Source organism: Balaenoptera ricei, chromosome 7 (genome assembly GCF_028023285.1).
Source record: "Balaenoptera ricei isolate mBalRic1 chromosome 7, mBalRic1.hap2, whole genome shotgun sequence".
Classification (NCBI taxonomy): domain Eukaryota; kingdom Metazoa; phylum Chordata; class Mammalia; order Artiodactyla; family Balaenopteridae; genus Balaenoptera; species Balaenoptera ricei.
The window spans coordinates 69,261,277-69,285,426 of record NC_082645.1 but is presented as its reverse complement, the minus strand read 5'-3'; the positions used below and the strand labels follow the sequence as shown (position 1 = coordinate 69,285,426).

Genomic DNA, 24,150 nt, shown 5'->3' with positions numbered 1-24,150 from the left:
CACGGCAAGAGGTGAGCAGCGGGCAAGCGAGCGCAGCTTCGTCTGCCGCTCTCCATCCCCGCCATCGTTTGCATTACCACCTGAACACGTCCCACCTCCACCGGCCCCCGTCCGTGGAAAAGCTGTCTTCCACAAAACAGGTCCCTGGTGCCAGAAAGGTTGGGGACCACTGCTCTACAGCATGTTGAATTAATTAGAACTTATAATAATCTAAAATTTCTATTGCAAGTTGTCTAATATTTCTAAGATCCTTTAAATAGCTTATTTATTTATTTATTTATTTGAGCCCAGCCTTTCCAGTTAGGAGACAAAGTGGTGGTTGGGATAACTATCTTAATAAAATAGTAATTTTAAGTCACTCTACTTAGAATTACATAGAGAAGTATACATATGAGGAGAACAACGGAAACAGTTTCTGTAGGCACTTCTAAAGAACAATTCTCTAACAAGTAGAATTGTTTGAAAGTGGAAGACACTATATTCATGAGTTCCCTGTTCCTGAATCTGTTCAAAGAGTGGCTATAGGAGGACTTTTTGAGAAATTGATACAAAAGACTCAAGGACGGGATAAGGTAACCCCAGGATTCTATGGTATTTTGATGAAAGAGGAGCTCAACTTGAGCCTGAAGCATCTCTGCCCGACTCTAGTGGAGCTGTTGGTAGGGAGTGATTAGGAAATCATCTAAAGCTTTCTAGACACAGACCAGACAGAGAGTTTTAAGATCCAAGAGAAATTCTATATATATTATTCAGTAAGGCAAAATGATTAGTAAATAATGTTTAAGAAGATTATTTGTTAAGTTTTTGGAGTTTTTTTAATGAGTTGCGTATGTTTCTATGAAGACACATTGTGATATATTCCTAATGCCAACAGGAACAGTGTATCAGTTCTCATGACAGCTTGTGTGCAGCTCCAGTGTGTTCTAGCAAATACTCTCAGATTCACTGCTAGAGCTTGCAGGAGCGTCCATTTCCATATTGACCCCTCTTTACACTGGGCATGAATAGGAAGTTTTGTAAAGGCAAAGAAAAGTGTAGTATTGGGTGTATAGACTTGAAGCGATAACAGTTGGATTTATGAATGTGAAAACGGTTAAGCTAATCTGTAGCTCTTATGTAATTATACATATACTAATACTTTCCTGTTTTATTTCACAGCATTTTTAAATTTTAATTTGTTGAATTATAGTTTTTTCCATCTTTTAATTTCATGAGAATCTAGACATTATTTGGCTTGCACTAACATTTTATCACCACCATGATATCTGTATTACTAAATAAGGTTTAAAAAAAGTATCTCTTTTCAAAAAAATTTTTAAGTCAAAAATGCAATAATAAACATTTCAATAATGATATGGGTTGATAGACAAATACACAAACATTTAAAAATTTTCCTGTCAGTTTTTAAAAAAGAGAAGTAAGATATTAGCCCCCAGTTGTACTTTTCTAGACAGAAAAGCTCTACTTTGGGTCATGGCAAGAAAGAGTTTACTTATTCTGAAAACACAAGGTGTACCACTTGTAAAGGTTTATGTTTTAGGGTAGCTCTTAAGTGTGGTTAAATTAACTCATTATAAAAAGTTTATTTTTTGCCTTTTCTTGTAATATCTAGACTCTTGCGATGTGTTTGTATAAGCATATTCCCTAGGTTGAGTAACTATATCTTGAGATGATCTTAGTGATCTAGTAGTTGTCAAGATAAATAAATATATTCCTTTCTCACTTATTTAATTCCACAGTGATTCAACTGGTAAACTGATTTCCAAAATAATAAAACTCTCATAAGGCTATTTTCATTAGGTTTTATATATAAGAAAGGAGTCTAATATATCAAATAGTAGTGTAGTGTAGTTTCTAAGGCCAAATTGTCTCATTCCATAACTTACTATAGTATGACCTTGGAAAAGTTGCTTAATCTTTTTACGTCTTAGTTTCCTAATCTGTAAATTGGGAGTAAAAGTATCTATTGCATACAGTTATTGTTCAAATTTAAGAAGCTAATACATGGAGAGTGCTGACAACAGTGTCTGGTACATAGTAATTGTTCACTAAATGTTACTTTATTGTTGTAATTATCACTAGTTATAGTTTCAAAATATTTAACACAGAATGTGTTATGACAAAATTGCAAAGGTTTTTGTAGCAGAGCATGTTCATAGAAAGGCCATTTCTACTAACTCTAGCAATGAGTTAACATGTGCTATAACTGGATGCACGATTCCAGGGTTCACGTGTTGACATACTATATGGAAGAGACAAGTTCTTTGTACTAAGTTAGATGCTGTGTTGGAAGACTTTACGGTTCCCTTTTAGGCCACACACACCTCGGTTGGTAGACAGGCATGGAACTGGGAGTTATAATTAAATTCACAGAATGTTTGGAAATCTGCTCATAGAGGTCTTTGAAATCATACAGATAAGGTTCAAATGAAACCTTGGCTTCCCCATATATAAGGAGGAGGCTAATGCTTACTTAACAGAATTCTGGGAATTTAACAGAAAAGAGCCAATGTATTACCTGATGTGAAGTTGGTCCTCAGTACGTATAATCACTTTTCTCTGAATCAGTGACCACACTGATGGCCCCTGGAATCAGTTCAGACAAAATAATACCCCCAGCCAAAAATGACCTGGGTCATATCTCATATCCTGGAGTTTCTTCTAATTAGGATGGACCTGGATCACCCAGGCTATGTGCAGCCCTAGCGCTGAACCCCACCTAGGTGCCAGGGCTGGAAGGCTGAGAGGTAGAGGGAGTTGATGCAAAAAGTATTCTCAGCCTCTGGATTCACCAACTTCTGGAGCTTCCTAAACTTAGGGAACCAGGACCCCCTGTTGATTATGGCCCATAGGCTGTTTTGTTTGGCACATACAATTTTTAAATATATTGAATGCTAGTTGTGAGTGTTTATAAATTAGGAGACTCTCCCCAAAATCAGGACCCGTGGCTTCCCTAGAAAAATCAGAAGATGTGGTCCTCTAAAGCCTGCCTCCTGGATGATGGGAGTGGGCTGGTGCTGAGAAGCTGCCTCTTCTTTAGACTGAGCAGACTCTCTGCTCCTGCTGGGCCTTGGAGGCCTTGGGGTGTGACACCTGCTCTCAGTAACACAAAATCTTTTCCTTTTGGGTAAATTGATGTAATTTTGATACTTAAGATTATTTTGCATCTTTTAAACACAAATGATTATGACAAAACTTCTGATATCTTGTATGACTTTCATGGATTCCCACCCCATCACTCCTGTAGTGTACATATGGTGAGGTCTTAAAAAAATATTAGTAGTACTGCCTAGGGTCAAAGGGTAGTAACACTAATTTTAAAAGCGCCATATCGCAGTAATGTCCAGGAGATGAAAACTAGTTCAGGTTTGCAATTAACATTTACATACTAATGATAATTAGCAGTTCCTTAAATTAAAGCCTCATATTTTACATGATTTTTATTGCTGTCTGTCTTTTCAGAGCTATATTGAAAATTAGCAGGATTTTATGACTTTGGCTTGTGTTAGTTAAATGAATTGCAACGACTATTATTAACATAAACAAGATGAGGATAATATGCTTTGGGATATTAACAGAGCAAAATTCAGGTCAGATGTGAATTACCACGTTCAAGTGTTTAATGCCTCTTAACCCATTTAAAAATATTTTGCCTATGGGGTATCATCTAGGTGTGATATTTGTGAAGTAAACTTTATCAGAGCAGTGCTAGTGTCTTCTTGTCCATCGACACATGTTGAAATGTTTGAAGGTGTGAGTAATCACACACACAGAATATATAAAATTAATATTGGATTGGCCAAAAAGTTCGTTCGGGTTTTTCCATACGATGTTACGAAAACTTTTTGGCCAACCCAATATTTTAAAGTCAAAATTTCACGAATTATCACCAATTGTTCTGATGTTGTTCGTTCTTTGACTTAATTTCTTCTTTTCTAGTGTGGTCTGTGTTGGTGGAGATGGATCTGCCAGTGAAGTAGCCCATGCTTTGCTTCTTAGTGCCCAGAAGAACGCCGGGGTGGAAACAGACAGCATCCTGACTCCTGTCCGAGCCCAGCTTCCACTTGGTGTGATACCAGCAGGCAAGGGAGGGGCCATGGATTTGCCAAATGGAACCCCTCGCCCATCTTCCCCTGGTTTACTTCCTAACCTAGGCAGTGTCACACAGAGTTAAACGCACAGACTTTGAGTTTGAAAGACCCACGCTTGGCATCTCCACTAGCACGTGTGAGACTCTGACCAAGTTATTTAATTTCTTTGAGCCTTATTTTTCTAATTCATAAAAGAGAGATAACACACATGGCACTCACCTTACTACAAGGTTATTATAGTATTAAATTAGATAGTATACGTGCAGGGTTTAATACATAGTTAAGCAAACAATAAATGGGACCGTTATTCTACCTTCCCATATAAAGGTCTAATGATCACACAGTCCCAGATGTGAAATTTTGAAACAGGGCCATTCCAGTCAAGCTGCTTATAATTTCTTGGGGGGTAAAATGTGGTAACTCAGTTCCCATAGTTGAAGTGTAAACAGATAAGCTTGGATATGCCAAAAGGATTCATCCTGACTGCTGTATTTCCAACAGCTAGAACAGAATGTGATACAGTGAACACTCAATAAAGTTTAAGTGAATAAATGGAAAGAAGACATTATAGAGCAAGTACCACTTGAATTGCACTTAAAAATAGGTAGGACAATTTTTTTCTGGCCTGAAAGATGGGAATGAGTTATTTTCTTGGCTACAAAAATAATAAATGGCAAGGCAAAATCCAGGAATGTTGAGGAATAGAAAACAGGCCATTTGTTTGGTAGTACTGGTGTCAAAATAGTTCCAAATCATGGTGGCTCCTGGATGCCACAGGAAGGGGTCTGAGTTGCAGTTGATGAACAGTAGGGAACAATGGGAGGTTTAGAGCAAGGGAGCAACCTGCTGGGAGCCTGTTCTAGAAAGATTCCTGATTAGGGGAAGGGAGGAAAAGGAAGTGGAGATCAGAGCCAGGGAGAGCCGCCAGAGCAACACTGGGATCCAGAAAAGACGAAAGTATCTTTTGCAGGTTTATTATATGAGTCCCTCCTCTCAAATTATTATTGAAACAAACAATAGTGAAGGAAAGTGACTTTTTTTTCGTTTTAAAACATCACACGTTATTATCTCTACAAGAAAAGCAGAAACAATTACAGTTGACCCTTGAACAATTTACAGTTGGCCCTCCTTTCCTCTGCATCCTTGAATTCAACCATCCGGGGACCATGAAGTACTATAGTAATTACAACTGAAAAATATCCACGTCTAAGTGGACCCATTCAGTTCAAACCCGTGTTGTTCAAGGGTCAACTGTATTCTTTCCTATGAAAATAGAAGACACATGGTTGCACATGGTTGAAAAAAAAGCAACATTCTATCCATTTGATGACCAGAGTCATTTAGTATGGATTTCAGTATATTTAGTATTGTTAATTGACAAAGAGCAAAAGACATACCAATGCCCTTCTAGAGAAAAAAGTCTTTCATAAAAACAAGAATTTAAAAGGAGAGGGATATTGGGATATATCCTGATGATTGTAAAACCTGTTAAGAAAAATCTGTGAGAAAGACCCCCTTAGGTAGAAGAGAACAAAATGCATCAACTCAAAAAGATGCATTTGGGCTGCACTTTGACCTTTCTGTGTCACTTTAGAAGTGCCATCTGTAATGGTGGAAATTTCCCAACATTTCCCTCTGTACAGAGTGGATGTGCTTAGGTCACTGTTTCTCTTCCTTAGTACTTACACCCCTGAAGTCACTCATTCACTGCTCTGCATCAAAAGTGGAAAGATGGGTGTCCCCACGGATCTTCATTTGACATAAAGTGAATAGCTAGCTAGAAAAATTGGTGGTTATGCTTACATTTTAATATGTAACTCCGATGTTTTAAAGGAACAGCAGTGAGTTTTATTAGCATTATACTTTTTAAGCATATTTCTGAGTTTGAAAGCATTTTCTAGATACAGTGGATATGTAGAAATGCCATTGGAATACTTTTTGTTTAGAAGATACAGCCTGTTGCCAAAACTTTAGTGGTTGTATAGAGTTCTAGCTTGTGGATTCCATCTAATAAGAGGAGGAAGTCATGTGCAGGATGTATTTAATATGAGGACTCTATCTCTGGTCAGGGCTTTGATAATGAATGGGAACAAGAGCTAGGCAGGAAGTTTCTAAGCTAACGCAGAAGAGAGTCTGCCTTTGAAACCATTTGCCTCCTGGAGAGAGACACCCAGAGGGAGAGTGTTTAGTAAATTACTCCACTGAGCCAACAGACTAAGCCGCTGAATTATGGTCAGACTCAGATGGATCAGATGTGGGGAAGCCTGTATTTGAACTGCTGGCCATTAGCAACGGTGTTTGTTGCTATGGGAACTGGTGCTAAGGAACTATACAGAGAGATTCGGATTAAAGGGATGAGGGGGAGGATAGAGAAAAAAGCCAGAGAGGACATAAAAATAAAAAAGCAATCCAATTGTTGTAAAACAAGGCTCAATCCACATACTGATGACTGGGAACCATATATTTCTATAGAATTCACATAAATAAATTCATGCTTTCCAATTAATTTGAGGAGAATAAAATATTGCCAAGGGACTGTTAATTTCTATCATATTTCAGGCAAAGAACCAAAGTGTAGGTGCAGTTTTCATGAGAATTTTAGATATGCTTGACTAGGAAGTCGTTACATCACATTTATCTGTTTGGATGTGGGAGACATTAATGGCCTTATGAATATTCATGATGTCTGGTTAATTAAGTTAATTGTTCTGCAGAAGTGCTTGCACTTCCAAGGACAATTTTTTTTTCTTTTTGCCTCTGTAGTTTCTGCCTGGTTCTTCTATCAGTCATGCTTTACATGAGCTGCTACTTCTGTCCTTACTCATTGGATGTGGCACATTTTAGCAGGTTTGGGGAGGCAGTGGTGAGCAAAGTTGCTGGTAGTGTTAAGAAAAATAACTTTTCAGGATAATTAAAATGTTTACCTTGAGGTAGAACATTTATAGCTTTTGTGAGAATGCTAAAATTACATAGTTTTTATTTATGTGAACAGCATGTTCTTTTGGCATGTAGATATCTTTTTGGATGGATCCCATTTTGTTTCTGGAAATTGTACTCTTTTAAATTATTCAAACAAAAATATGGAGCAATCTATAGTTTTATAATTTTACATCTACTTTCTTCATGAACTTTCCTTTTAAATTCAGTGTTAAAAACGTTCTTAAGGATTAAGGTACAGGTCAAGCAGAGTAGAAGATGACTAAAATGATTTTCTGATTTCTGGTCATGTCTGTCATCACTGCCAAGTTCAGTGGAATTAAAGAAAAGTGGCAAAGTTGCAAAGCCTGAGAAGACGTAGAAATAAAAAAGCAACGTCTAGCATTCTAAGAGGATTTGTGCTTTGGCATACTTAGCATACTTCAAACTCACAGGGAATAAATGGTCTTTATTTTCTTGAGTCATGATATGTGTCATTCTCTATTGCACATGACAACATTACATTTTGTTTTTTAATAGTCTTTCTAGAGGAATGCTTTTATGGTCTACTCTTAATTAACCATGGTAATGGAGGAAATGTGTTTCATGGAGTACTGTAATCCATCGATAATCTTAAATATCTCACTCTAATTACATGGCCTCCTCCAAAACCTTTACCATAAATCTGATTGGGAAGCAAAATTGATTTGTTTTTGCTTTTTTCCCCCCACCGATTCCAAGTTAATTAGTATTAGACGGCCAAAGGGCAGGCTGTAGAGGGTCAAAGAATAATTGGAAAAGCCTAGGTAATTGACTCCTGGTAAAGATCCACTGAGGAACAGGTTTCTGGATCACTTTTTCTCAGACCTTAGGGTGCATACAAATCACCTGGAGGACTTGCTAAGCCATGGGCACCTGGGCCCCACTCCCAGCTACTCCCTTTCCATTGGTTGGAGGTGGAACCCAGAAATTTCCCTTCTTAACAAGCTCCCAAGTAATGTTGATGCTGCTGACCCTTGACCCATACGTTCTGGAGGAGGCCCTCTCCATATACATAACCTGAGGATCTTACAAAATGCAGACTATGCCTTGTTAGGTCTGGAGTGGGGCCTGAGAATCAACAGTGTAATAAACACGGAGGTGTGGCCATTGCTGCTGGACTGTGGGACATATTCTGAGTAACAAGGGTCAGAACATAAACTACCATTTGATGAATCAGTTAAAACCAGTTTACCAATTGGTTACGGGGGACGTTTCTTTGCATTGGTTTCACTAGAGGTCTGGAAATCATGAATGCTTAGATAGGTACCTCACGATTACTATTGTTTTAATGACAGTCTTGCTTGATAATGGCTTCATTGCCTCAGCTTCTCCAACTGAGCAGCCCAAGCATAATACATCCATTCGAAGTGACACAAATCGATGGGATTACATATGACCACACAGGAAAGTTCCTGATTAGCTGGCCTTTGCTTTGATAGCTATTGTACACAGTACATCCATGCTTTCACAGTTCTTGGCTATTACTGGACTTAAATCAAGAAAAATGTAGCTTCTCAATTTTAAATGCTTTTTACCTCCTGGGAATGGCAGGGGCTAGCTGGTATTTTCCCCTTCGAAGCCAGGCCATTACCCCAAGATCTCAGACACACACAAATGTCATAGGGGCCTGACTTGAGAAAGCTCTTTTTCTCTGTAGGCTGGTGGGAAAAAATTCATGTGGATCTTAAATTATCTTAGTGATTATGGAAATCAGAAACCTATAATGTCTCAATACAGATTCTCATACTATGGCAAATACCATGGGATGAAGAATTTTCTTCATCTAGGGTACCATTTTTCAGATAATAGAAGGGATCTCCATTTGGTTGAGAGCTTTAAAATGTATTTAAAGCATATCTTTTGTATTTTATAGTGATTTTATACATTTTTCTTAGTTATTATTTGGCTTTTTTGTGTTTATGCATTTGTCTCTGCTTTCCAGAGCCATCCTTCTGCTGTTGGCACTCATTTTGGTAAAGAAGTTAGAAGCCTGTTTATTAAAGTTGAATGGAGCAGACTTTGATATAACTAGCACTTTTTCAGGTAGAAAATAGACATTCATGATGGAAGAAGCTGTGAGCAATTAGATACTATAACTTGTTTCCTAATTTTTAAGTTATTTAAAGATTAAATAATAATTCAGTAGCCATTCAATGCGCATCTATGATGTGAACAAAAACTTATAAACTTCCATTTAATTTTTCATTTGAACGTTACATAGTGACATCTCTATAAAGTAAGAGCAAATGGTTAATTTAAAATGTTTGCTATACTGATCATACATGTTTTAAATTTGATTTGGCAGGATCTACTAATGTATTGGCACATTCTCTTCATGGAACTTCTCATGTGGTAACTGCAACTTTGCACATTATAATGGGTAAGAATTCTTCCAAAGAAGTTTATGTTTTATAAGGAAGTTTCTATTTATATAAGGAAGGCTATTTTATATCCGTCAGGCTTGTCTAAGACAGATTCTTTATCTCTCAAAGCAGAGAAATGTTTGACTAAAAACCAAAAGTCAGTTAGGCAAAGCTTCACTATTTTGACTGCTGATCTTTTCAGAATACAGGTGCTATGAAGAGTAGTAAGTGACGTTTTATTATAATCTTGATAGAAAATAATACAATAATGTTCAAGATCACAATTTTATAACCAGGTCAAGAAAATCCATGCATACTGATTAAATATATCAGGTACTGTTGTTTGACTACCAAAACTCTAGCACTAGTTATTAAAAGAAAAAGCACAAGAAAAAAATTTTTAGCCAGTGTACTTCCACTAGACCTTTTATTATCTCAACTGATGTAAAACATGTAAGCTCTAATAAATGCAAATCTGTTAAATCTGAGTTTACTCTGCACATGTACTTCAACTTCACTTCCTTAGCCATGTTTTGTTTAAAATAGCAGTAAGCTGCAAAATTTACCACTTTGTGTCTCTTCCCTTGGTACCTGAAAAAGTTATAAATGGCAATTGCAGTAGTTGTAGGTAGTGAGAGTGGAAGAGAAAATAGGATATTATGGTATAAAGTAGCCTGACATTTTCTTCTTCTTCTTCTCTGAGTAAATAAATATGCTCTCCTATGTTTGCCATTTTGACACCTGGCTCTACTTACTTGCTGACTGACTAATATTCAATATAACATTCAAGGGCACATACAACCGGTCGATGTCTGTACCTTCAGCACCACTGGCAAGTTTCTTCGCTTTGGGTTCTCAGCCATGTTTGGCTTTGGTGGAAGAGCTTTGGCTCTGGCAGAAAAACATCGATGGATGTCCCCTAACCAACGTATGGATTTTGCTGTCATTAAGGCACTGGCAAAACTTAGGTAAGTCTTTTTTTCTTAAACCCCAAATTTCATATCCCAGAGTCAATGAGTGCTAATAACAAATTTCATTATATTTTAGGCCAGAGGAATGTGAAATATCATTTTTACCATTTAACGACCCTCAGGATTTAGAAGAAAGGTACGTGAAAAGCTCAAAGTAATACAGGAGTCTATATCTTTCTTTGAAGCATAAAACAGTTTGATATAAACAATTTATTAGACTTGTGATCTTTGGTTGTTATTCTATCATATTAGTGAAGAATATAGAATCATGGGGTCCTACAGATTCTATTAGGCCACGTAGTTTGGCACCTGTCTTCAGAAACAACTATTCACTCCATCCATCCATCCATCCATCCATCCATTCAATAGCTGTTTATTAAGTACCTGCTGTATGCCAGACACCTTGGATACAATACGCCTACAAACAAACAAAATTCATAGTTTCTGCCCTCATGAGAATTTCTAATGTGGAATAAAAATATTACTCAAAGCCACACAAAGGAAGTGCTCTAGTCTTAAAAGAAATTTTGAAAATCATCATTACTGATGAATCAATGAATCAACGACTAATGCAGTGACAGAATTGTTCACATATTTTTACTTACTGCTGAATCTAATATATATAACGTTGGGTTCTCTAATCATCTCATGTTTAATAGATGCTATTTTTTTGTGTGTGATGTGATGTTTCTTTGTCTTGTTTTCTTACTTTTAGGAGGGCACAGGGATCTCCGAAATCTGGTGAGTATGAAGTTACCTCCTTGAGAACTGAGCAGGGCTGTATTGACATTTTGCTCTGGTGGGGGAAAGTAACCAATCCCTTCCATTACCTTTAGACTGTAATGATCAGTGGCAAATGATCCAGGGTCAGTTCTTGAATGTCAGCATTATGGCAATTCCGTGCCTGTGTTCAGTGGCACCTAGAGGCTTGGCACCTAATACCAGGTTAGTAAGCGTTTTTATTGAATCACTGATACTTTTCATTCATTTATTTATTTATTTATTTATTTTTGGCTGACTTTGGCCTTTGTTGCTGTGCGCGGGCTTTCTCTAGTTGCGGTGAGCAGAGGCTACTCTTCGTTGGGGTGGGCGGGCTTCTCATTGTGGTGGCTTCTCTTGTACGCGGGCTTCAGCAGTTGTGTCTCATGGGCTCTAGAGTGCAGTCTTAGTAGTTGTGGTGCACGGGTTTAGTTGCTCCGCGGCATGTGGGATCTTCCCGGGCCAGGGCTCAAACCCGTGTCCCCTGCATTGATAGGTGGATTCTTAACCACTGCGCCACCAGGGAAGCCCCATTGAAACTTTTCTATAAACCACATTTATCTTTCAGAATACCCTGCTAACTCTTGGCTAAGTAGAATATTATCAAGAGGTAGTCATTTTTGAGTTGATTTTAAGGGATTTGTCTTCAAGTAGGCTGAGAGTAACTGTTATACTGGAAAAATAATCATTTACTCTGATTTTTTAATATCACTGAGGCTAAAATAATATTCCTTGGGTTTTATTGACATGATCTTATTGTGTTATTTTGTCTACTTTGCTTTATTTATTTATTTACCAGTGATTGAGAATATTATATTTAATTCTGGTATTCCTTGTGCACATCTCTGCCTTTCGATTTTAGAGCAGACGTATACATCCTTAGCAGGAATAGCATATATGTGTGTATGATACTTTTATTCAAAGGAAACATTTTAGTTATATTTAGTGTGAATTGTCGTACATCTGAATCTACTGCCCACATTTTCATGAGACATTTTATATATCATTTTATCCACAAGCTATAGCTGTTCCATCTCTTGCACATCCTTTTCATGTAGTTGTCCATCATTGGTCTGAAAATATTTCTCTTGCGTTCCTGTAGAGCACAGAAGAAAGGGTGATGAATGTTGCATAATATCGTCACCTCTAGATTTTCCCCAGAAGTGGAATAAAAGAATGACTTATGTATGTACTTTGGCAATTCATAACATCATTTTAATGATTAGTTTCAACTTCCCTGCAAAATATTTAACCTGAAGGATTAACAATTGGTAAAGGGATTGATTTAAAATGTTTTCCTTGGCAATTGATAGGAAGGTAAGAAAGAGGGAAATATCCAAAGTTAGACAAGAAGAGAAACTATTTTAAAAATCAGATGTCAGAGTCTCATTAATTATCTCTAGTGCTGAAGCTTGTGTGGTTTAGAAATTGAGGCTGATTGTTTCCTCCCCATTCCCTCAGAAACCCTAGATAGCTGTGCACCTCCCTAATGTAGCTTCCCCCACGAAAAGTGAAGATCTGGCTGGCTGACTAGAGCTCCAGAACTTGACACAATGCTGCTCTAACCCTACGCCATCTCTGACTCTCGTGTTTGCTCAAGGACCTTCATGGGAGGTAGTCCCGCTCTCCTGGGAGCAGTAGATTCATGCCTCCTTCCAAGCTGCTCCAGTCGTTTTCCAGCTGGCCTGGAATTCCACTGCTTACCCTCCAGGTTCAATCTGCATTGATGAATTTTTCAGAGGAGGATCACTAGTTAGAGATGTCTTCTGTGGATTGTAAGCAAACGTGCCATTTTTTTAAAGGCCTTTACATCAGAGCCTCGGCTGACCAAGGTATTCAAAAATTCAGCTTCTGAATGATTCAGGGAAATTGCAAAGGAGTTTCAACTTCCAGCTTTATTTATTTTTTCACAAGAAAGTATAATTTACTTCAAAATACCTCAGTGCAAGTTGCTGATAGGAACTATTTTTTTTTCTTTTTAAACTTTAGGTTTATTTATTTTTGGCTGTGTTGGGTCTTCGTTTCTGTGCGAGTGCTTTCTCTAGTTGCGGCGAGCAGGGGCCACTCTTCATCGCGGTGCGCGGGCCTCTCATTATCGCGACCTCTCTTGTTGCGGAGCACAGGCTCCAGACGCGCAGGCTCAGCAACTGTGGCTCACGGGCGTGGTTGCTCCGCCGCATGTGGGATCCTCCCAGACCAGGGCTCGAACCCGTGTCCCCTGCACTGGCAGGCAGATTCTCAACCACTGCGCCACCAGGGAAGCCCGGAACTAATTTTTTTATATTCGAATTTTTCTAAGATTAAATGCATTAATGTATGGAAAATATTTAGAACAGTGCCAGGCACATAGCATGTGTTTCAATTACTAATAAGTATTGAAAGGTAGACACATGAAATGCTTTTCATGTTTACCAGTAAAAACTAAGTAATTTAAAAAAAAATCAAGAATGCACAAAACACTAATGTTTTGGTACTATTTATTTCCAGTTGGGAAGAGGTGATGTAATGGGTAAAAGGAATGGTGGACCCTGGATTAAGTGCTCTAGTTCCAGTGATTATTTTGTTTTTCTCTGTCTTTGAAACAATCACTTAAACTTCGGGGCTTCTTTTCCTTCTACATAAACTGAGTGAATGACTGAAAAATCTCCAAGGTCCCTTACAGCTCTAACCTGAGGTTCCATAAGATTTAAAGAGCTCTTTTTTATGTCGTCATTGTTATTCTTGGAATAACTTTATATTTGCACTGAAATTGAGCCTAGAAGTCATTTGCACATATTTCTGCAAACTGCCTTCTAAAGCTAGATGCATCTGTGAGTGGCTTTTTGGCACTAAATCACACCTCTAAATTTGCAGCCTCTTATATTGAACTGAAGAGTTATGCAAGATTAAAATGTTCAGTCATTTAACTGAACATGTGTGGTAGCATTTGTTCACTCCAGTTCATCCATCCAAGAGCCTCTGATTTATTTGGTTTCCTATGTCACTTAGACCTGCCCATAAATAAATATTTAAATCACACTTTAGATTTTAAAAAGTGTTGAACTAGTCGTTAGACCATTTGTATTTATTAACTATCGTACAACACATCTTTAAAAAAAATACACGGTTTCACACTTCGAATCCCTAAGTAAGTACATTGGATTTCAAATTATGTCTTGATATGTGAATAGGATGCATGATGATTCATTTTTTAAAAAGTGCTTGGTGTAAGTGCTTGGTGAGAAGGAAATCAGTCAGTTGTTTAATAAAACTAATTTGAAAGGCTGTTTCATTTAAAAGACAACACAGCAAGATATGATTTAATAATTTTAGGTAAATTTAATGTGATGGTGATTTATCTAGCTTGCCTACAACTTCTAGTAAACATTATTTGTTAGGAGGAATGATACAGAGTAATTTCTGATGTACTCTCTTAATAAATATTTTAATGTCAAATACAAATATTTAATTTCAGGTTAAATAATGGAAGCATGGCTCTTATAATTGCACGAAACACTTCTCGACCAGAATTTATAAAACACCTGAAAAGATATGCAAGTGTTAAAAACCAGGTACAGTAAACCATTTGGATTACCTGTGTGCAAAGCAATTAATCATGGGGAGAGAGATGCTGCCGGAGTTGACACCAAGTCCTGCCTTGTAAGAAGGCTTTATTTTCTTCTGAATGCATTAACCTTTTTTTTGTTTTTTCAATTTGTTCTTTCTTCAAATTCTGAAAAGTATCCACCCATATTAATATGGATTGGCCTTTTTTGAATTGTGGGTTGGTGGTTATATACATTTATGTGTGTGTGTGCAAAGAGAAAATAGAAAAGGTAGTGTTATATTGAAATGTGAAGTAAATTAAGGATAAAATGACATACTCAGCTGTTCTTCAGAATGAAGATTAGTGAAATCTGAGATTTTTAGCCTTCTTGATTTTATGGCAGCAGACTCCCTCTAAAGTTATGACCTTTGGATTTTCCTATTGTTTCTTTAAGATCAGCCTACTTACATTGATTGAAATAGATTTGCAGAAATATATTTTAAAATACGCTACTTTTATATAGATGTTATTTATTTTATTCTCAACTTAGGATGTGTAGTGCTATTTGTAGAGATAGATAAAACTGGATTTCCATTCTTAAGGGATTTGTTTTAAAGAGAAGCAATAACTATTATAAGCCATATTCTTTTGGCAGACATTTTGAGCCAGTTATTAGGAAACTGATCCAGAAATACGTGAATTTCTGAAATTATGAATCTTGAAGTATGTAGTATGCATGTAAAACCCTACAGTCTCACACCTTCTTACAGGTATAAAATTGTGCCTGGATGTAGTTGGGGGAGAACAGATGGGAGGAGGAGAGTAAATCCAGCCGGTGACGAGCAGCTGAATCTTGCTTACATAGGTAGCCACTGCAAGGCTCTCATTTTTGCTTCTTTATAATTTTAAACTTCCTCAGGCAGGCTTCATGAAGTTTCAGTTCTCCTCTGCCTACTACATTATTTGATCAATGTTTATTGAGCAACCAATTGAATGAAATGTTTAGGAAATTATGTCATAAAATTATATACAGTCCTATTTTCTTTAAATATAAATCTCTAAGGAGACAAAGTGAACAAAAGCAGATATAATGTAGGTTGTAAGCCTAACTAATAACTTTATGTATATGTGTTTGGGAAAATACAGTGATTTATTGATTTTTAAAGGAATGTATGCCTTTTCAGATGTTGCTAATTTTGTTTGCAACTTTATTATTTTTCTTAATCCAAAGCAATACATGTTCATTGGTTTTTTGTAAGTCAGAAAATAGAAACAAGATAACAATATATATAAAAAGCTCTCGAAATTCTATATTCCAAGAGATAATGAGTGCCATTACCTTGGTATAAACTTTTCCTATTCTTTTTCTATTAAATAAATATGAGAACTTAAAGGAGTAATAACCTCAAGGTACTTACCCTGAGAAGCTGTATATTTATTTTAGGGAGGCACGATTGCACAGATTACTTACAGAAGTTCTCTTTTGGAATTGCCTAAGGGGCAAATGTCTTAGGTAATTTTTGTAGACATCCTTTTTTCATTACTAAAGTAGCTTTCTTCTGACTTTAAAAGTAATAGATGCTTACTATAAAAAATAAAGACAAAGATATAGTAGTGAATGTAATTCTGTATCTATAGGAAAGTAATTTTTTTCAAAAGGAGACCATGTTATGGAAGACATAACCATTTTTCTCAGGTACTCAACCAGTCATATCTTGCTTTTGATACAAAAAAACTATTGCCTGTGTGTGTGTGTGTGTGTGTGTGTGTGGTGTTCATTAGGCTTAACTGATTGGCTCAGCTCTTTCCAAAAATTCAAGTCCATGCTACTGCTCTGTAATTTTTTGCAAAGAAATTCTAAAATGTTTTGCATAATGGTATATAGTAAGAATAATTGGATTGATTCCCAAGGTGACTGCTTTCAAGCAATGTTAATCTGATACATTTGTTAAAAAATCACAGACATACATATACACATATACATGTGTATGTAGTCTCTTTCCTTCATGGTGACATGTTCAAAAATATAAATTTATATAAATTATGTAATATTATAAAGACCAGATAAATATAAGATTATATAATCCACTGTCAATTAGTAGCAGTTCTGGTATCCAGGAAGGGAAGTGCGGCACTTCAGCCTAAGGAGAGCAACAGTCTAGGTCTCTGAACCATCTTTCCAGGTTGAACTGAATGTTCATGTATCTGAACAATTGTAGAATGTACTGAAAACCATCATTTGTAGGTGACGCATCTTGCGTTTCCCATCTCTGTGTGAAATAGATCGAGGTAAAAATTACTCTTCAAGTCCTTTCAACTCCATCCTGTAGCTGGCCTTTGTTTTCTGTTCATATTGAAAACATTTCTATGTTTGCTTTGACCATCATTTTTGTTTAGGGGGTTTAAAAACCCTTGTTATTCCCCAGGGATTTGTTTGTAACCTTCTTCTCATGATACCTTTTCCTGGGTGATCTCACTGCTTCCCATTGCTGGAACCACTATCTGAACTTTGCACACTACCAAGGGTTCTCTCTTCCTTTCTGATTTGCAGGACCACTGTGCCTTCCTGTGTGCTGAGAAGGTTATAAAACTCACAGGCATCTTGAGTCCAGCATGTCCACTACTTACCTTATTGTCCTATTCCCCGATGGTGCTCCTTCCGTGTTTCCCTACAAAGGGCAATGGCACCACTCTCTACCCATCCTGGAGTTACTCTGGATCCCTCTCCCTCATTCCTCACAACCAATCCACCAATTAATTCAAACCTTAATCCCTTCTTGCTTCCAATAGCCTCCTTCTGATCTTTCTTTTCTCTGGTCTTATCTTCCATACTGCATTCTAGAGGGATTTTTCTAAAATACGTATCTGATTTATCTCCTGCCTAATTCTTCAATGTGTTATTGTCATCAAGATGACATCAAATTTCCTCAGTGTGGAATACATGGCCCCTTGTATTCTAGCCCTTGCCTATGTCACAGCCTCGCTTCTTGCCATCCTCTACCAGATTTCTCATGCTTTGGTCATTGAATTCGTTTTCTAGGGCTGCCATAAGAAATACCACAGACTGGGTAGGTTTGGTTTCTCCCAAGACCTGTCTCCTTGGCTTACAGATGGCTGCCTTCTGGCTGTGTCCTCACCTGGTCTTTTCTCTGTGCATGCACATTCCTGGGGTCTCTCTGTGTGTCCCAATTTCCTCCTTTTATAAGGACACCAGTCATATTGGATTAGGGCCTACCCTAAAAGACTCATTTAACTTAATCACCTTTTAAAGACCTTATCTCCAAATATGGTTACATTCTGAGGTACAGGGAGTTAGGACTTCAACATATAAATTGGGAAGGGGGGGGACACAATTCAGCCCATAACACCATATATGTCTATGTTTTAAAATCAAATATAGGCATTAACATACTCTGAAAAATAAATGCCAAAATACCAGTGTTGCCATCAGTATCACACTATGCTTGATCATGGCATATCTCTGTATTTTTGCAAACGTGATTTCCTCTCTCCAGAGCTTCTCTTCACCTCCAGGCTAATTCTTCTGTGTTAAGACTCAGCTCAAGAGGGCAATTCACCCAATATCCTGAGCCTGTTTGCCTCTTCTCATTTCTCTGTGCTTATACCATCATGGCACTTATATATATCACAACTTTAATTGTTAACTTCCCTTCCTCATGCCCCAAACACACCCTCATACGTGATATCACACTCTTGGCTTCCCTAAGTCCCATCTAACAATGTCTGTGGCTTCCTAGGTAATAAATGTGCATGCATGGATGAATGGAGCTTCATTTTGTGAAGTGTGCACATGAAAACTGATGATGTAAGATAATAGACTTACTGGTGATGGCCATCAGTTCCTGACACTCCTTGGCTTTAGCTGCATGGCTCAAGTCTCTGACCCCTTCATCACATGGCATTCTCCCTGAGTGTCTATCTTCACATGGCATTCTCCTCTCTTAACCAGGACATCAGTCATATTGGACTAGGGCCACCCAAATGACCTTATCTTAACTTGATTACATTTGCAAAGACCCTATTTCCAAATAAGGTGACAGTCACATGTACTAAGAGTTAGGACTTCTAGATATCTTTACGGGGGACACAGTTTAACCCATAATGGCCAGTGATCACTGACTCATTTAAAACACATTATTTTGGGACTTCCCTGGTGGCACAGTGGTTAAGACCCCGTGTTCCCAAAGCAGGGCGTCCGGGTTCGATCCCTGGTCAGGGAACTAGATCCCACATGCATGCTGCAACTGAGAATTCACATGCCACAACTAAGGAGCCTGCCTGCCGCAACTAAGACCCGGCACAACCAAATAAATAAATAAAATTTTTAAAAATGTTTAAAAAAACAACTAAAACACATTATTTTTACAATGAATGAAAAATGTAGAACATTTTACAAGTGCAGTGTGAAGGGTGGCCTCAAACCTTACACCTGAGATGGGAAGTCTAATGCAGTGACTGTTGGGAAGTTTTAGAGAGAGCCTTGCTTTTTCCAACAGAGAGTTGCTTGGGGGCTGCTAACCCTGTACTTCAAATAGAACAACTGTTGCCATCATGTAACCCAGTATTATCCACCATGTAACCCATGCATTATTCAGTATAAACTGTAAGATCTGCTGGACCTTGATGTTTCCACATATAGCAAAATAAGGGTGTTGGGGGAAATAGTTTTCTGGCAACTTTTAAAATTCTGTGCTTCATCGAGGTTTATGTGAAAGAAGGGAAAAAACATGTAGATAATATATTTGTGATAAACCTCATGCCATTTATCTGAAAACTGAAATAAATGAGTAGTTGTGCATTTCTACTAAAAAGTTATTTGGCTATCTTAGTTATTTCGGAGAATACATATTTTTTCACTATAGTTTCCTTTGGCAAGTAAGAAAAATTTTAATTTTTAAAAAAATTTTTACTGAAGTATAGTTGATTTACAATGTTGTGTTAATTTCTGCTTACAGCAAAGTGATTCAGTTATACATATATGTAATTTTTTTCATATTTTTTTCCATTATGGTTTATTGCAGGATATTGAATATAGTTCCCTGTGCTATACAGTAGGACCTTGCTGTTTATCCATCCTATATATAATAGGTGGCATCTGCTAATCCCAAACTCCCAATCCTTCCCTCCCCTGCCCGCACCTTGGCAACCACAAGTCTGTTCTCTGTGAGTCTGTTTCTGTTTCGTAGATAAGTTCATTTGTGTTGTATTTTAGATTCCACGAATAAGTGATACCATATGGTATTTGTCTTTCTCTGTCTGGCTTACTTCACTTAGTATGATAATGTCTAGGTTCATCCATGTTGCTGCAAATGGCATTATTTCATTCTTTTTATGGCTGAGTAATATTCCATTGTATATATGTACCACATCTTCTTTATCCATTCATCTGTCGATGGGCATTTAGGTTGTTTCCATGTCTTGGCTATTATAAATAGTGCTGTTCTGAACACTGGGTGCATGTATCTTTTCGAATTAAGGTTTTGTCTGGGTATATGCCCAGGAATGGGGTTGCTGGAACATATGGAAACTCTATTTTTAGTTTTTTGAGGAACCTTCATACTGTTTTCCATAGTGGCTGCACCAATTTACATTCCCACCAACAGTGTAGGAGGGTTCTCTTTTCTCCACACACTCTCCAGCATTTGTTATTTGTACTTTTTAATGAGGGCCATTCTGACCAGCGTGAGGTGGTGCACCTCATTGTAGTTTTGATTTGCATTTCTCTAATGATTAGCAACGATGAGCATCTTTACATGTGCCTATGGGCCATCTGTATGTCTTCTCTGGAGAAGTGTCTATTTAGGTATTCTGCCCATTTTTCGATTGGGTTTTTTTTTGTTTTTAAATTGTATGAGCTGTTTGTATATTTTTGAAATTAAGCCCTTGTCAGTCACATCATTTGGAAATATTTTCTTCCATTCCTTAGGTTGTCTTTTAATTTTGATTATGGTTTCCTTTGCTGGGCAAAAGCTTGTAAGTGTGATTAGGTCCCATTTGTTTAATTTTGCTTTTATTTCTATTGCCTTGAGAGACTGACCTAAGAAAACATTGGTATGATTTATGTCAGAGAATGTTTTGCCTATATTCTCTTCTAGGAGTTTTATGGTGTCATGTCTTATATGTAAGTCTTTAAGCCATTTTGAGTTTGTTTTTGTCCATGATGTGAGGGAATGTTCTAACTTCATTGATCTGCATGCGGCTGTCCAATTTTCCCAACACCACTTGCTGAAGAGACTGTCTTTTCCCCATTGTATATTCTTGCCTCCTTTGTCAAAGATTAAATTGTCCATAGGTGTGTGGGCTTATTTCTGGGCTCTCTATTCTGTTCCATTGATCTGTGTGTCTGTTTTTGTGCCAGTACCACACTGTTTTGATTATTGTAGCTTTGTAGTATTGTCTGAAGTCTGGGAGGGTTATGCCTCCTGCTTTGTTCTTTTTCCTCAGGGTTGCTTTGGCAATTCTGGGTCTTTTATGGTTCCATATGAATTTGAGGATTATTTGTTCTATATCTGTGAAAAATGTCATGGGTAGTTTGATAAGGATCACATTAAATCTGTAGGTTGCTTTGGGTAGCATGGCCAAGAAAGACTGAAATATGAAGCTGACTTTGTATCATGCTAGAGTGGTCAGTAAGCAACCATAATTAAAGATGGACACAAGGTGCATGATAAAGTGAGGATGAGGCAGGCAAACACCTGTAAAAATCACACGGGATGGACTTTCTTTTTACCTTCATAAATTTAGTTCTTCCTAATTAAATTCCAAATGTGAAACTTATTCTAGAGTTTGCTCTACATCAGTTAAACTAGTTGACAATAATCAAGTCAGTGGATTATATAAATCCTCTATAACAATAGACCAATATTAAAGATTTAGTTTTTATTGGAAATTATTGTATACAATTTCATAGACATATACTATTTGTCATAAAACAAGTTTGCCAGCTTCTAGATCTAAATGAGCTAGGAAAGCTTCAGAAAAGGGGCTCCTTCTTCCAAAGAAATTGGAACTAATTAGAGTTTCAAAGCTATGAAAACATCAGCATGCACATTGATATTTACTTGCAAGTGAGAGCACAGTGAACTTTCCTAGTTTGCATTACAGTTAGGGATAAAGCAAGTACCAAGATTATTTGCATTTATTTTTTGTTTTTGTTTTTTAGTTCAATTTTCCATTTGTTGAGACTTACACTGTTGAAGAAGTAAAAGTTCACCCAAGGAGTAACAGCAGTGGACACAATCCAGAGGAAGAAGATGGACCACATGAAACTGCTACAGGAAGCAGTTTCCCTTGGAATGTAGATGGTGATTTAATGGAAGTTGCATCAGAGGTCCATGTTAGGTAAGTCTAATTATTTCACCATCTTATACTATCAATCAGTTTTGTGTCTGATAGACATATAAATGGAAGCTGCCTTCTTATAACTATCAAAACAGGCAGTTGGCTAGATAAATTATTTTTTAAATTCGTAAGTCAGGGAAGCATAAAAAGACACATGTACAATTTTAATAAATAAAGAAGTGTAACTTTGTATTTATTCACTAATTGTTATGTAGAACCAAAGCATTTTCTTTGGTTATGAGTCTCTACGTTGGCATTCTGAATTACCATTCTTCACAAACTATACAGATAATGTACGTCTACAATTTCCATTTTGAATTTTTAAAAATGGATTAAGATCTCCAACCTTGTGATGCCATCTGAATAGCAGATGGTTACAATTTAATCCCCCAGTCGTTTAAAATTTCCTTTTACCCACAACAAATACTGTAACACTTTGTGTTCAGCAGTTTGCTTTTATCGTCTTTCCAAAGCATACTTTACATAAGAACAATTTTACATATTATTTATTAACAAGAGCAATGGGTTATAAACAGGCTTGGGAACATGCAAACTCATTGTTGGTAAGCATTATGACTCAGTTGGTAGAAGAAGTGTGCAGGGCTCCCTGAGTAGCCTGCTAGATGTGAGCTTTCTACACGCACGGGTGACTGACTGGGCTTTACTGCTGCTGATTTATTAGGCCCCGCATTTTTTCCTAGATGGCAGCTCTGCCATGAATGTATGTTCGTTGGCTATCATTATCACATTCGATAGGGGTTATGTGTGAAAAATAACAGAATGATTGATAGGTTGATGAAATAATCATGCATATTCTTATATTCTTTACAGAGTACACCCAAGACTTATCAATCTTTATGGAAAAAGCATGGAAGAAATGAATGATTCCAAAGTAACATGTAGTTGTTTATAAGAGGAATGTGCGAATTAGAATTTTAATATGAAGGGATATTGTCATGTTTTAAACAGATATTTTAGTAAGGAAAAAACTATTTTTAAAAGAAATTAAAATTGCTATTTTTGATGTTACTAAAAATTAGCTTTTAGGCTTTAAAAAATAAGACATGAAATATATACAAAACAATTTAAATTCTGGTTTTTTGAAAGTATTTATTGGAATGGAAAGTAAATATTTCATATACTTGAAATTTAAAAATGATATATCAATATTTAACCTAGATTAATTCCAAAGTGAAATAATTAATTTGGATTCTTTTCTTTTTTCCTGGATTTGAGTCCATCAATTTCGATGTTAAATTTCCTATAGCCTGATGCCAACAGACCACAGAGTTCATGTAAGAAAGACTGTCCTGATTTCTTGATGAGGTACGTAATCCAGCGATATTAAATTACACAGCTAGGAAATGATATAACCAGAAATAGTACTATTTTTTCAAAAGCTCTCTAATACCTAGAGTACTTGCCAAAAAGAAAAAAGATGGATTTTTTTTTTTTAAGTTGTTATAGTACCATTCTTGTGAATAGTCTCTGAAAGTTGAAAACTCAAAGTGGTAGGGTTTTGAAATCCATAATACACATAAACTATGCAAAATATCTAACTGGTTAGAATCTGGCCCAATAGGGAGCTGTGTTCCTCTTGCTCCTAAACGTCATTTTATCTGACAATAATAGCACATCGTTTTCAGTGTACTCAGTGCTACCTGAAATTTAAATTTCCTCAGGGATCATCCTTGAAAAGCAATTCTAAATTTGGATTTGATTTTCCACCAATGAGCCTAGACATCTTCTTGAAAGAACTACTTGTTTTTTAATAATAAAAAAACATAGTATCTTTTGCTCAAAGGGTTCTTTAAAATTGAATTAATTTCTATTGGTACACCCCCGAGTTCAGGAGGTTTCGTGCTCATTGGGCCCCACTGCTAAAATGTCTTTCACAAATTTCTGTGCATTTTTCATTCTCCAGCCACCAATTTGTGAACAGATAACTTAACTTACAGGAATTAAGTAGTCTGAGGAAGACAGCTGTTGGCAGTGACCTCGTATGAAGAAATCCTTTTCCATAGTGGTAAAGACTGCCCTCTAACCTATCACTTCCCATAACAGATTTTGAAAATTTGGCCACAACCTTCATATCAAGACAGATGTAGGGACAAATCAGA

At 36.9% G+C, this 24,150-nt stretch overlaps 1 protein-coding gene across 4 annotated transcripts in view; it reads left to right on the top strand.

Moving 5' to 3' along the window:
• Positions 1-23,007, top strand: part of CERKL (ceramide kinase like) — a 139,623-nt gene extending 116,616 nt beyond the window's left edge. For all 4 annotated transcript variants that reach the window (XM_059927282.1, XM_059927283.1, XM_059927284.1 and 1 more), the window contains 9 exons: positions 3,940-4,082; positions 9,355-9,429; positions 10,203-10,380; positions 10,460-10,519; positions 11,099-11,124; positions 11,220-11,328; positions 14,597-14,693; positions 21,852-22,030; positions 22,862-23,007. In XM_059927282.1, coding sequence (XP_059783265.1) covers positions 3,940-4,082; positions 9,355-9,429; positions 10,203-10,380; positions 10,460-10,519; positions 11,099-11,124; positions 11,220-11,328; positions 14,597-14,693; positions 21,852-22,030; positions 22,862-22,943 — 949 coding nt within the window. In that variant the 3' untranslated portion in view covers positions 22,944-23,007. The remainder of the gene's footprint in view (positions 1-3,939; positions 4,083-9,354; positions 9,430-10,202; positions 10,381-10,459; positions 10,520-11,098; positions 11,125-11,219; positions 11,329-14,596; positions 14,694-21,851; positions 22,031-22,861) is intronic.
• Positions 23,008-24,150: the final 1,143 nt, after the last annotated feature.